The sequence below is a fragment of the Spermophilus citellus genome (assembly GCF_964194105.1).
Source record: "Spermophilus citellus genome assembly, chromosome: 11".
NCBI lineage: Eukaryota > Metazoa > Chordata > Mammalia > Rodentia > Sciuridae > Spermophilus > Spermophilus citellus.
Genome location: NC_138192.1, coordinates 64,199,994 through 64,214,463, shown reverse-complemented (window position 1 = coordinate 64,214,463; position 14,470 = coordinate 64,199,994). Strand labels below are relative to the sequence as shown.

Below are 14,470 nucleotides of genomic sequence, written 5' to 3'. Positions count from 1 at the left end.
GGCCCTAGGGGTAAAGAGGATTATGCCACACCTTCTGTTTGGCACAGTCTTACAGAGGTCACTTATGAAGTTGCAAGCCACCCTCATTGTGTATGACTTCACTAGCCATGTTCTCAGTTTGCACAACTTGTAAATGTTATCAATGTAGCAGAACTTGATTGTCAGAGGGGGACATCATCAAGTCCAGGAAACAATGTGATGCTATATCTCCTCTGATTTAGGGCTGGAAGAGACATGGAGAAACCTGTTACAAGATTTACACGGATGAGGTCCCTTTTGGAACAAACTGCAATCTGACTATCACTAACAGGTGTGACCATCAGAAAACCTGTACTAGAAAACTTTTAACTCTGAGTTCTTATATTAAACAATCTGCCTGAGAAAATGAGGCATCTTTAATTCAGTGATTGTGAAACATTTGCCAAAGTGGTTCTTCTTTTATAGATTTGAGCAAGAATACCTAAATGATATGATGAAAAAGTATGATAAGTCTCTCAGAAAATACTTCTGGACTGGCCTGAGAGATGTAGACTCCCGTGGAGAATACAGTTGGGCAACTGCTGGTGGAATAAAGCAAGCTGTGACATTTTCCAACTGGAATTTTCTTGAACCAGGTAAGTGTCTGAGCCTGAAAAGGAGTAGAATTAGTGAGTAGTGAAATAGCATCCCTCCCAAGTGTTCTTCATTTGTGTTTGGAACGTGAGGGGATTGATGATCTCAGAACCGGCGACTATGAGATGATCCAATGAAAGAAGTAAGAAAACTCGGGTCTCCAAAACCATCATCTAACAACACAGAGATAGAACCACTAGTGTGAGGGTTTTGTTTTTGTTTTATCTTTTCTATGTAAGATTCAAACAGAATCTAGAAGCATCATTGTGAAGCACTTCACATTTTCATCTCTTTGCTTAACTTCACTCTCCAAAACTGAATGTTTATTTCTGTTATTCTTAGAGAGTAAGAATAAAGAAGAGACTATATTGTACATAGTTTTTATTTTTATTTTTTAATTCTAATTTGTTGTATATAACAGAAGAACACATAACAATTCATACTACACATATAGATCATAATTTTTCTTATTTCTGGTTGTATACAAAGTATATTCAAACCATTCATGTCTTCGTACATGTACTTAAGGTAATGATGACCATCACATTCCACCATCTTTTTTACTCCCCTTGCCCCCTCCCTTTCCCTCCCTCCCCTTTGCCTTTTCTAGAGTTTGTCTAATCTTCCCATACTTCCCGTCCCAACCCGACTATGAATTAGCCTCCTTATATCAGAGAAAACATTCGGCATTTGTTTTTTGGGGATTGGTTAACTTCTCTTAGCATTATATTCTCCAACTCCATCCATTTACCTGCAAATGCCATGATTTTATTCTCTTTTATTGCTGAGTAATATTCCATTGTGTATGTATATATGTATGTATATGTGTGTGTGTGTATATATATATATCACATTTTTTTAATCCATTGATCTACTGATGAGCATCTAGGTTGGTTCCACAGTTTAGCTATTGTGAATTGTGCTGCAATAAACACTGACGTAGTCCCTCTAGTATGCTGTTTTTGAGTAGATCGAGGAGTGGGATAGCTGGGTCAAATGGTGGTTCTAAGTTTTTCAAGGAATCTCCTTATTGCTTTCCATATTGGCTGCACCGTTTGTAGTCCCATCAGCAATATATGAATGTGCCTTTTTCTCCACATCCTCACCACACTTATTATTGTTTGTATTCTTAAAAGCTGCCATTCTGACTGGAGTGAAATGAAATCTCAGAGAAGTTTTCATTTGCATTTCTCTAATAGCTAGAGATGTTGAACATTTTTTCATATATTTGTTGATTTATTGTATATCACATTCTGAGAAGTGTCTGTTCAATAACCCACTTATTGATTGAGTTATTTATTATTTTGGTGTTTAGCTTTTTGAGTTCTTCATATACCCTAGAGATTAGTGCTCTATCTGTGTGCAAGTGGTAAAAATTTGCTCCCAAGATATAGGCTCTCTATTCACCTCACTGATTTTTTTTTTTCCTGAGAAGAAGCTTTTTAGTTTGAATTCATCCCATTTATTAATTTTTTATTTTAATTCTTGCACTATAGGAGTCTTATTAAGGAAGTAGGGGCCTAATCTGATATGATAGAGATTGGGGCCTACTTTTTCTTCTGTTAGATGCCAGATCTCTGGTTTAATTCCTAGGTCCTTGATCCACTTTGAGTTGAGTTTTGTACATGGTGAGAGAGAAAGGTTTAATTTCATTTTGTTGCATATATATTTCCAGTTCTCCTAGCACCATTTGTTGAAGAGGCTATCTTTTCTACAATGTATGTTTTTGGCACCTTTGTCTAATATAAGATAACTGTAATTATGTGGGTTAGTCTCTGTGTCCTCTATTCTGTACCATTTATCTACCAATCTGTTTTGGTGCCAATACCATGCTGTTTTTGTTACTATTGCTTTGTAATATAGTTTAAGGTCTGGTATAGTGATGCCACCTGCTTCACTCTTTCTGCTAAGGATTGCTTTAGCTATTCTGGGTCTCTTATTTTTCCAGATGAATTTTATGACTGCTCTTTCTATTAGGAATATCATTGAGATTTTGATTAGAATTGCATTAAATCTGTATAGTGCTTTTGGTAGTATGGTCATTTTGATAATATTAATTCTGCCTATCCAAGAACAAGGAAGATCTTTTCATCTTCTAAGGTCTTCTTTAATTTCTTTCTTTAGTGTTCTGTACTTTTTGTTCTAGAGGTCTTTCAATTCTTACTCCAAAAAAAATAGAAAATATTGAAGGCATTGGCAAATTTCTAGAGCCATATGATTTGCCCAGATTGAATCAGGATGATATACACAATTTAAACAGTTCAATTTCAAGTGATGAAATTAAAGATGAAATTAAAGATGAAATTAAATTAAAGATGAAATTAAAGATGGATACACAGCCGAGTTCTACAAGACTTTTAAAGAAGAACTAATTCCAATGCTCTTCGATTTATTTCAGGAAATAGAAAAAGAGGTAGCACTTCCAAACTCATTCTATAAGGCCAATATCACCCTGATTCCAAAACCAGGAAAAGACACATCAAAGAAAGAAAACTTCAGACCAGTATCTCTAATGAACATAGATGCAAAAATTCCTCAATAAAATTCTGGCAAATCGCATACAAAAACATACCAAAAAGATAGTGCACCACGATCAAGTAGGGTTCATCCCAGGATGCAAGGTTGGTTCAATATACAGAAATCAATAAATGTAATTCATCACATCAATAGACTTAAAGAGAAGAACCATATGATCATCTGAATAGATTCAGAAAAAGCATTTGACAAAATACAGCACCCCTTCATGTTTAAAACACTAGAAAAACTAGAGTTAACAGGAACATATCTTAACATTATAAAAGCTGTCTATGCTAAGCCCCAGGCCAACAGCATTGTAAATGGAGAAAAACTGAAAGCATTTCTTCTAAAAACTAGAACAAGACAGGGATGTCCTCTTTCACCACTTCTATTTAACATAGTTCTTGAAACACTGGCCAGAGCAATTAGACGAAAGAAATTAAAGGTATACAAATAGGTAAAGAAGAACTCAAACTATCACTGTTTGCTGATGACATGATTTTATATCTAGAAGATCCAAAAAATTCCACCAGAAAACTTCTAGATCTAATAAATGAATTCAGCAAAGTAGCAGGATATAAAATCAACACCCATAAATCAAACTCATTTCTATACATCAGTGATGAATCCACTGAAAGAGAAATTAGGAAAACTACTCCATTTACAATAGCCTCAAAAAATATAAAATACCTGGGAATCAATCTAACAAAAGAGGTGAAAGACCCATACAATGAAAACTACAGAACAGTAAAGAAAGAAATTGAAGAAAACATCAGAAAATTGAAAGGTCTCCCATGCTCCCGAATAGGCAGAATTTATAGTCAAAATGGCCATACTACCAAAAGCATTATACAGATTTAATGCAATTCCTATTAAAATCCCAATGAGACCATTTTTCATAACCAGGAAACTGGAGCATGGAGAATTCCCACAAAATTTGTGACACATGGTCATGACCATCAATGTGAGTATTGTTAATATTAACAAAATCATTTATTTACTTACAAAAGTCAGAGGATACAGACATCAAACTTGGTTAAATATCACTTAAATTAGAAATATTCTAGCAGGTAAAACATAGATTTCTTTAATACAGACTCGGCCATTTTAGAATAAATGTCACATTCATCCTTGATAAGCTTCAGTGGTTTGAGAGGGCTCAAGAAGTAGCCACCACCATGGTGTCCTTCGCTGTGTGGTCAGAAAAACTTCCATTAGGTAGATAGGTGGGCAGAACAGGGAAGAAGCAGCACACCCATCCTGGGTGGTGTGGCGTTATTTTTCTGAGTTCCTTGTTCCTCTTGTTGCCTATAGGTAAATATGAGACCATATAGCTTCTCTGGTGGGATAGAAGTCATTCTTGTTCCTTTCAGTGTATGTGACTCTTCTTGTATTCCGTTCATTTCAGGCAGAATTATAATTAAACTATTTTTCATAACATTGAAATTGGATCATGTAAGCTTATAATGAAAATAATACTTGAAATTGGGACTGCCCTCAAAATTGGTAACACATGGTCATGACCACCAATATCATGCTATAATGGAAAGGAAGCATAGCATAACTTTTTGCCAGACAAATCTGAGTTCAAATTTCAACTTTTCCTCTCACTTACTATGACTAGGGTCAAGTAATTTAGTCTTCATTCAAAAGTAGATCTGAGGGCTGGGAATGTGGCTCAGTGGTAGGGCACATGTCTAGCATGTGCAAGGTCCTGGCTTCAAGCCTTAGTACCACACACACACACACACAAAAAAAAAAAAAAAAAAAAAAAAAAAAAAAAAAGAAAGAAAGAAAAAAGAAAGAAAAGAAAACCTGGTAATACGAACTACCTTTTTAAAAAAAATTTTTTAAATTTGTTCTAATTAGTTATACATGACAGTAGAATGTATTTTGATAAATCATACGTAAATGGAGTATTAACTGCTCATTCATCTGATTGTACATGATGTAGAGTTACACAGGTCATGTAATCATAAATTCACATAGGGTAATAATGTCCAATTCATTCCACTATCATTCATGTCCCTATGCCCCCCCACACTTCCCTCTGTCTAGTCCACCCATGACTGTCTCCTTACTATGAATAAGGTGTGCTTATCAGAGAAAACATTCAACCTTTGGTTCTTTGGAATTGGCTTTTTTTGCTTAGCATAATGTTCTCCAGTTCCATCCATTTACAAATAATAACAATTAATACCAATATTATGGTATTAATACCATAATACCATAATTTCATTTTTATTTATGGCCAAGTAATATTCCATTGTGTATATATGCCAAGGTTTCTTTATCCATTCATCTGTTGAAGGGCAGCTAGGTTGGTTCCATAGTTTAGCAATTGTGAATCAAGCTGCTGTAAACATTGATGTGGCTGCACCACTTTAGTATGCTGATTTTAAATCCTTTGGGAGTAGGTCAAATGACTAGGTCAAATGGTGGTTCCATTCCAAATAAACTATCTTTTAATGTTGTTATGAACAAATAAAATTATGACTGTCATAAGATAAATAGTAAACAAATATGTTTCCACATACCTCCTTCTGTCTTTATTGTCCTCACCCTTCCTTTGGATCTGAATCTGACAAGGTTTTATTTTGAAGTGAACTGAATTGCTTAGAAACTGCTCAAAGTTTTTTTTAAGTGAATTGGAACCATTTCCCTTCAGCATAGTGGTTTGGGATACCACCTTGGAAGCAGATTGCTTTGGGTCAGCTGCTTACTAATAGAGTGATCTTGGACAAGTCACTTCATCCTCACTTACCTCAGTTGTGGCTAGAATCACCCTCTGGTTTGTTGTCAGAGTTAATTAGGCTGGGTGCAGTGGTGCAGGCCTGTAATACCAGCAGCTTGGAACGCCGAGGCAGGAGGATCACAAGTTCAAAGCCATCTTCAGCAATGGTGAGGTGCTAAGCAACTCAGTGAGACCCTGTCTCTAAATAAAATACAAAATAGGCCTGAAGATGTGGGTCAGTGGCCAAGTGCCCCTGAGTTTTCAATCGACAGTAACCAAAAAAAAAAAAAGAATTAATGAGCTTAATCCCTAGAGTGGTATCTGATTGGGAGTCAATACTTCTTTATAATACCTACCACCACCATCATCATCCATCATAATCATTATTCTGAACAATATCTTTCTTTCCTCTTTTTCCTCCATTGTTTTTTCTTATTTTTTTCTCCCTACCTTGGCTCAAATAAAGAGAAGAAATACATGATAGAAAATTTTTGGACTTTAAAGTTTTAATTAAACTTTCCCATTCAACCCTAGCGTCTCCAGGTGGGTGCGTGGCTATGTCAACTGGAAAGTTTCTTGGCAAGTGGGTGGTGAAGGACTGCAGAAGCTTCAGAGCACTTTCAATTTGCAAGAAAATAAGTGGACCCCTGGAGCCTGAAAAAGCAGCCCCCAAGCCTGATGGCCCTTGTCCCGAAGGCTGGCATGGTTTCCCCTCCGGTGTTTCTTGTTACAAGGTAAAGTGGCATTCTCATCCAGTCCTTCAGTGGTGTCATCTCTGCACTATCCTAGTTCATGTCTTTGTACAAATTATGTTCCTTGCCATAGACATATAACCTAAAAAAGTGTTTGGGAGCATAGAGTCCTTGGCAGGACATTTGGAAACTTTGGTGTCAGGTGTTTCAGTCCCACACTCTGCACATGTCCTCCCCAAAAGAGTAGGGCCAGAGCCAGAACTGGCCCTCTGCCTGGCTTTTCTCCTCCTGAGAGTCAGTGGGCTGCCACCATGCTGATGCAATGCTTGTGATTCTCGTATCCCTCTACTTCTTGTCAAATAAAGAGGTTCATCCCTTCTCATTATGGGAAAAAATGGGTCATTCGGTCAGTCAGTCAGTCCCACAGACCAACCATTAGATACCACCCCAAATCTTAGTAGCAATGACAGTGTGTAGTCTCAGGCTCATAAATCTTGGGGTCAGCTAGGGTTTGACTGATCTAGTTTGAATGGTCAACTCTATTTCCAGCCGCAGGTCAGCTATGTGGGACTCCCTATGATGACTCTAGGGCTCAAGCCGAATGAGCAGCCTCTCTCAGGAGATTGTTTCTTGTGGCAAATCACTGGAGCCCAAGAAGTCAAGCCTAACCACATAAGCACATCTCAGGCCTCTGCTCACTTTAGCTACACTAGTATCCCATTAATCACAGAAAGCTACATCGCCAAACCCCACATCAAAGTACAGAGAAGTCTACTCCACCCCAAAGAGGCCATGACAAGAATGTGTCATTATATCATAGGGAACAGAAGAATTGGGACCAATAATTAGCCTACCAGTGCATTTTCTCTTCTTTTTTGAAATAATGATTTCTTTGACCTAAAATTAATCATTACACAACAAGGAAACAGTCAACAGTAGCAGGTTTTGTTTTGTTGCCTTCTGTCAAAGTTCACACATCAGGACAGACTTTTATTTGCTACTTCCTGATCTGAAAATAGTCCTCTTCTTATGTAGGTATTAATGGCTTGCATTCGAAATTATATTGTTAGCATACTTCTTTGCAGAATTCTTCTCCCAGAGCTTCCTTATGTACCCCTTACAGCCTTGACTACTGGTTCATTTTCTCTCTCAAAGTCCTGGGAATGCATTAGAACATGGTATCTTGTTGGAGCAGTTTACCAGCCTGACTGAGGTAGTTCATACATCTGACAATAGTGATCATCTTTAGAGGCCTTTAGTTGACACTTAGAGCATGAAGGGTCCTTGACTCATTGTACACAGATTTTCCTGTGCCTTCATTATGAGGATCAGTTTCAGGTCCCACAATATTTTGACTATAATTGACTTAAAAACTATGAATACTTCATGATTATGCCAGAAAACAAATTAACATTATATTTTGTCAAGGCATTCCATGCAGAAAGAATTGTGAGAAAGAGGAACTGGGAAGAAGCTGAAAGATTCTGCCAAGCACTTGGAGCACACCTGCCTAGCTTCAGTCATATGATTGAAATCAAGGAATACCTTCACTGGTTAAGGGAGCAGTTCAGGTAATATTTCTAAATGTGCTAAATGTGATGTCTTGTAAATATTCAGATTAACATGTTATATTATCTTAAAAAAACAGTGCTTAGCAGTCATGCAATATCAAGCACTATTATATGCAAGATACCATGAGAGATTCAGAGATGAGTGAGACACAGTCCCTGTCCTTTGTTCTAGTAAAGTTCAACAACAGTGTTAAGAAAAGTATGTAAAAAAAATATCTACAGCATAGATAAAGAGGGTCCTTGGCAATTCAGAGAAGGGAGGAAGTTTTCCTGGCAGGTATGATCAAGAGAAATGTCATAAGGAAGGCTGATTATTGGAGGGTAGGTAATATTTTAAAAAGTAAAATAGAAAAAGCCAGTGAAAACACAAGTCAAGGTGCTGAGAACAGAATGTACAGATGTGGGCAAGGAGAAATGAATCATACAACTTGGCTAAAAAATAAGATTTGGATACGAAATTGAGATTCCTTTGCTTATCAGAGAATGAGTTTAAGTCAATAAGTAAAAAACAAGTAAGTTAATTAGTCCCCAATTAACTTCATTTGTGAAGAGATTAATTAAGACCACTTATATTCCTATATACACAAGCATACAGATACACATATACATATAAATGCATACATACATACACATACATACAGAGAGGGGAGTAGCTCTGTAGGTCGATGCAGACCAACTAGTTAGAAAGCTAGTACAGCTGCTCTGGTAGAAGCCTGCATAGAGGAAGGGCAGTAAGAAAGGGAAAATTGGAAGTGATCATAGAAGTTATAGCCATTGTGATTTTAATGTTGAGGTAGAAGGAGCCTTCCTTGTCAATTTTCCTGATGTCTTTAAGGACAATGGAAAAATATGAGCCAGGTGATGCTGTCTTGGAAAAAAAAATTCTAAGCTTTGCACACAATCATGGTTATTAGGTTCATCAACTCCACAAAATGTTTTTCTCTTTTCACTTTCTGAACTGAAGAAAGACCCAAAGCTGTCTAAAAAAAAAAAAAAAAAAAAAAAAGTTCAGGGTATACCAGAGTAAATTATATTTTCCCAATCATTTTGAATCTAACAAAAATCTCAAGGAAAACAGCAAAAATTAAAATAGTTTGCCAAAACAAAAAAAAAGTTTAACTAGCCTTCTTTGGAATGTAGAAGATATTTAAAGACTGATATCTAAAGAGTTTTGAGGCAGAAAAAGCCTATAATATATTAACTTTAGTTTCCAATTAATTTCACTTGTGAAGAAATTAATTGATATTAACCACCCATATTACCTTCTTGAAAAAAAAATTTCAAAGACAAATTCCAGTTAAGAGAGGAATACAAAAATCAAAAACACTTGAGTAGGGATTTCATTATAAAAGAATCAGAAGCAATAATATAACATTAAAACCTAGCCCAAAGTCTAAGTAGTTGTAATAAATATAACTATAAAGACAGAACGAAATTATCCTCTGTCTTGAAAGAGAAATATAAGAATAATTTAATAACACCAGGTTTTTAACTGTTTATATAAATAAAAATTAGAATGTAGAAAGTTAAAACAGTTGTGAAAAAAATGAAAGCATAGTAAATTTCTCATTTTACCTGGAAATCATATTTAGAAACATTGATTATATAAATTTTTAAAGCTTGAAGATAATGTTTAGTAAAATTTAAGCATATGCCCATCTATTGAATGTATAATAGGTTGTGGTGGAGCCCATATAGATAAATATAAATAAATAAAATAATCAAGGATGAAATCCAACATAAAACAAGTTGGCAAAAGACCCATTGTCGGTTTTGATTAAGTCTGAGTATACAAATTTGTTCAACAATAGTATCCAATTCTACGTTGCTATAAGAGACTTAAAAACAGCCAGTTAGCACCTCTGCAGCCCAAAATAATGATGTTCTTTTCCTGGAAGAAAGGGTATACAAAGTGTTACAAAATTAAGACATTTCAATAAAAACCCATCTCTTTAAAAATTGAAAAAACTGGCAATGAATCATATTACACTGCATATGAGTCAGTGTGAGTAGCTGGTGGCCCATTGAGATGTGACATCACTGTTCAATTTGCCAGGGTCCCTAACTCATTACTTCTTGATATGATATGTGCTTGTTCCATATTAACTCAAATAGCAAATGAGTTAATAATCACAAGAGCCATGTGATCATCTTAATAGGCACTAAAAATGCATCTGGTAAAATTCTTATTCATTTCTGGCTTAATATATATACTTGATATATAGTTAATGAATACAATTAATATATAAGTTCTTTCTGAATTAAAAATAGAAGAGTAGTTCAATCCAGTAGCCATATCACAATTAATGACAAAGTATTATCAAATGAACCTCTGCACCAATTGCAGATTCTCATTCCCGTTATAGTTGGCATCAGCCCTGCAATCACTTGCCCCAGTGACTGGACAAGGGACCAGTTAGGGATCAAGCTCTTAGTGCCATTTCTAAAGGTACAGCTACTGGTCTCCCAAGATCCTTGAACCCTTTTATGAAGAGTGAGAGTCTTTCTAAATATTTTAGTTAATCCCCATATCTTGAATAATTTAAATTTCACTAAGGAGAGTTCATTTCTGAAATCATGCGGATTAGCAACTTCTAGTTTCACTGACATAAACCCTTTCCTGACTTTCAGCAGAGGCTAATTACCACAGCCTCAGGTGTAGCTTTGGATCACACACATCCCTGTGGTGGCCACCTGTGGGGCATGGCTTTTTTAACACTCTGCTGATCCTCTCTGAAGTGTGAATTTTGAGCAAAGCAGCCTAATGGCCCCAAGATCTCAAGCTTGACTCGCACAATATCACACTGTCTAGATAAAGTATTTGTAGCAAAATACTGATATGCAAACAAACTCTGGATTCTAGAGTTAGTAATTCTAATTGGAACAGGGAGTCATGGGTAAGTACTAAGCAGTAAAGGTGTAGGATTTGTGGGAATCAATTGATGGAAAACACTGGAATAACACATGTGATAGAAATGACTGCTAAGAGCCTCTATTACCGACTGGATTACACTAGGAATGTGTTCATATTACACTAATATGAACGATAATTAAAGAACTTCTCTTTATTTTTTTAATCACACTTAAGCACTTCCCATTTAAAAATTAGTACAAGTTCATATGTAAAATTTGGAAACTATTAAAAGGGTAATGAAGAAAATAAGAACCACCTCAAATCCTAGTTCCCAGTTATAGTTAACATTTAGTGTAAATGCTTTCAATTTTCTTCCATTCCTATACATGTAGTTTTTATAAAATGATTGTCCACAGAATTACTATGTATAATGTTTTTTTTTTAATCACAAAAATAATGTATGTGGAGTTAAAAAAACAGAAAAGCACAGAGAAAAGAAAACAAATCTCTTTAGGAATTATGTTTTATTTGTAGTCTTATCCTAGCAGCCAACATAATGCCATATTAGACAGACTGTGTTTCTGCTTAATAAGTATTCCATTAATAAAGAGATTGTTTCCCTGTGCTGTACTTAGAAAGAAAACATTCTAGAACCAAAAATGTAGCCATGGCTTAAAGGAAAAGAAGGAAGCAGACCCATTCATATTAGAAAATGACTCTAAAGCTTACTCCTTGAATGCATTAGCTTTTATTGCAGGAATTGACCTTTCTCAGCAAGAAGTCCATTGCCCACCCAAATTGTGTATTGCATGCCAAAGAATTAAGTCAGATTACTGCTATACTTCTCACAATCTAAATTCCACATCTCTATTTGTATTTCAATGAAAAGGATTCATGGTGCACCAAGTCATTAAGGCTCTGAGATCTTTGCAGCTCTTAATAGCAGCCCAACAGGGAAAGCCATTGTAGAGCAAAAATAGTCATAGGATTAGAGAATAAAGGCTTATTTGCAATGCCATTGCTGCTGTGTACACTGCCTCCTGTGAAGTGGCATGAATGGATTTAGATATAAATCTAAGGCTTTGCAGACTAAGAGCCCTCATCAAATAGTATTTATTGGGGGTTATGGCTGAGATACTGTTTTTCTTTGCAACCAGATGCGACAGGAAATTTGATTGAGAATAGGAATTTTAGCACACTCACACATATTAACCTTTTATATAATGTCTCCTTAACCTAAAGGCCTTGAAACTGTATACTTGGTTTGTATACTTGGACTGGAGTACAAGAAATTTATTGAGAAAGTTTGATTTTCATCTGATTCCTATTATGATCAGGTACCTAACCTCTATTTTTCCCTCCAGTTTTCTGAAATCTACATTGGAGGTTTGCAATGATAGATGTGATTTCCAGTTTATTCTTACCTTTCTTTATCTGGCTACAGCTAAAGCAGATCAAACTTGGAACAAGTTATAATTCAGAAAATGCTTTCCACTTTGGACCACACACACAAACACAAGTAGCTACTATTTTCTGTATTTGTGACGCACTAGTGAATCCCTGGAAATGAAACGGAAGACTAAATTTCTGGGTTGAAATGAAGTTCAGTCTCAGAAAGTAGTGAAGATTAAATATTTTTTTGACAATCGGGCAAACTCTTTTTCTCTAGGAAACTGTCCTTTGAGATTCAGCTGAGATGTGGAAATGAACTTGAAAGCAAAAAGGCTTTTAAGTGGGAGGAGGGGCAGCCATTGGCCGAAAGGAGAATAGGTGAGGGCATCAGGAGCCTGGAAATCTGGGGATAGGCCTCTGCAAAGGCTGCTTGGGGGAACCTCCTGAATGCCCAGCAGTTGACCTTTGATCATCTGCCCAGCTATACTGTTGATTGCATAAAGAAGGTAAACTATCTAATGCTTACTTTAGGGAAAAACAAAATTTCTACACTAATTCCCCTGGCCCAAGTATATACTGTGTAAAGATTTGGGAGATTTTAGCCATCTGGCTTTAATTACGCTGTATGTGGTGCTTATCCAGATCTATAGTGTAGAAATCCAAAACTCAGACAGTATGAGACATTTGGAAGCTGTTAGGAGAACTCTAATTAACTGAAGACACAAACTGCAAATTCCTTTTATAGATATTAAATTTAAACTGACTTAGTTGTCTCCCCTGGATTTATCTGAAGTCCACAAATTGGTGATTGTCCTCTATGAAAGAAAATAATATAACACTGACAACCAAAAAGGACAATCTTCATATTCCATTGCAACAAGTTGAAAAACTTGGGATTAAAATGATGAAAAAGTACTGATTGATATTAAGCTATGAAAGAATATTGAACAAAGGAAAGAGATAAAGGAAAGCAATTATTTTATTAAAAAGTGAAAAGCAATTAAAATAGTTTGTTCTAGCCTTTTATTCAATAGGTCTACAAATTTTTACAAAATTTTCTATTATATTTCCCAGTAGTCTTGTGGTTGCACATTCCATATATTCCACATCCTACTTAAGAGTAGGGATAGTTTTTAGATTTGGATCCTACCCCTTCTTTAATATGTATCTATATTCATACTATATTTATATATGTATTCTGTATGCATACACATATACTCACTTATAGAAATATGTATTTATCCATGTGCCACTGATGCCTTGTACCAACAGAAAATTAAATTATATGTACTATGGGGCCAGGGATATTAGCTCAGTAGTACAGCACCTGGCTAACATGTAGAAGGCATTGCGTTCAGTCTCAGTACCTAACACACACACACACACACACACACACACACACACAATTATATGGAATATAACTGGTCTGCCTATGATGTCTTAAATTTTAGAAACTATTTTCATGTAGGGATGGAAACAGAAAAGTTTTTAGTCTTATCACTTCTACTTATGCAGATCTGTTTCCCTGGCTAGAGCTTAAGTTTATTTGAGGAAAGGGATCACTTAAATGTGCATATAATTGTGTACATATTCTTCCTTGGAATGCCTAACTGTTTTCCTCTAGGCCAATCTGAATACTGAACATGGTACACTTCAGACTTTGTCTGGAAAGAAATGTTAGCCATCCTATGAAAACTATCTCCTAACCTCATGAAAGTGTTTCCTTTGCTTCTGCAGTCCACAGTGACCTCTCCTTCTTCTCAACGTTGGTAGCACTTAAATTTATACAGCTTATTTGATAGTTCTCATCAATGGTCTTATCGTATTTTCTTTTCTTATATAAATCTTGTCTCCCTAACTACTTCATTATTAGGTCTTGTACTTCTCTGTGTCATCATTGCGCCCAGCACGTACATCAAAGTATACTACTTATGAATATTATGTGTCATCACTCAAGTGATCGTTTAATTGTATCTCTCTAGTATATTTCTTTGGCACTTCAAATATACTCAAATTTGTTTACTTTCAACTTAATGGGCAATAGAAATTAAAATATTTTTTGAACCTTGTTTAATATAAATTTAGCAAAATGGTTCTG

General features: G+C 35.7%; 1 protein-coding gene and 1 long non-coding RNA gene across 2 annotated transcripts in view; one reads left to right on the top strand and one right to left on the bottom strand.

Annotated features, from left to right (window-relative positions):
• Window positions 1-14,470, top strand: part of LOC308630809 (CD302 antigen) — a 134,239-nt gene that overhangs the window by 35,769 nt on the left and 84,000 nt on the right. The window contains exons 10-13 of the mRNA XM_081261497.1: window positions 222-310; window positions 445-614; window positions 6,398-6,597; window positions 7,984-8,126. Coding sequence (XP_081117623.1) covers window positions 222-310; window positions 445-614; window positions 6,398-6,597; window positions 7,984-8,126 — 602 coding nt within the window. The remainder of the gene's footprint in view (window positions 1-221; window positions 311-444; window positions 615-6,397; window positions 6,598-7,983; window positions 8,127-14,470) is intronic.
• Window positions 4,157-14,470, bottom strand: part of LOC308630811 — a 65,697-nt gene continuing 55,383 nt past the window's right edge. The window contains exons 3-4 of the long non-coding RNA XR_014018035.1: window positions 5,894-6,064; window positions 4,157-4,437 (exon numbers count right to left, since the gene is read on the bottom strand). This is a non-coding gene — a long non-coding RNA (uncharacterized lncRNA). The remainder of the gene's footprint in view (window positions 4,438-5,893; window positions 6,065-14,470) is intronic.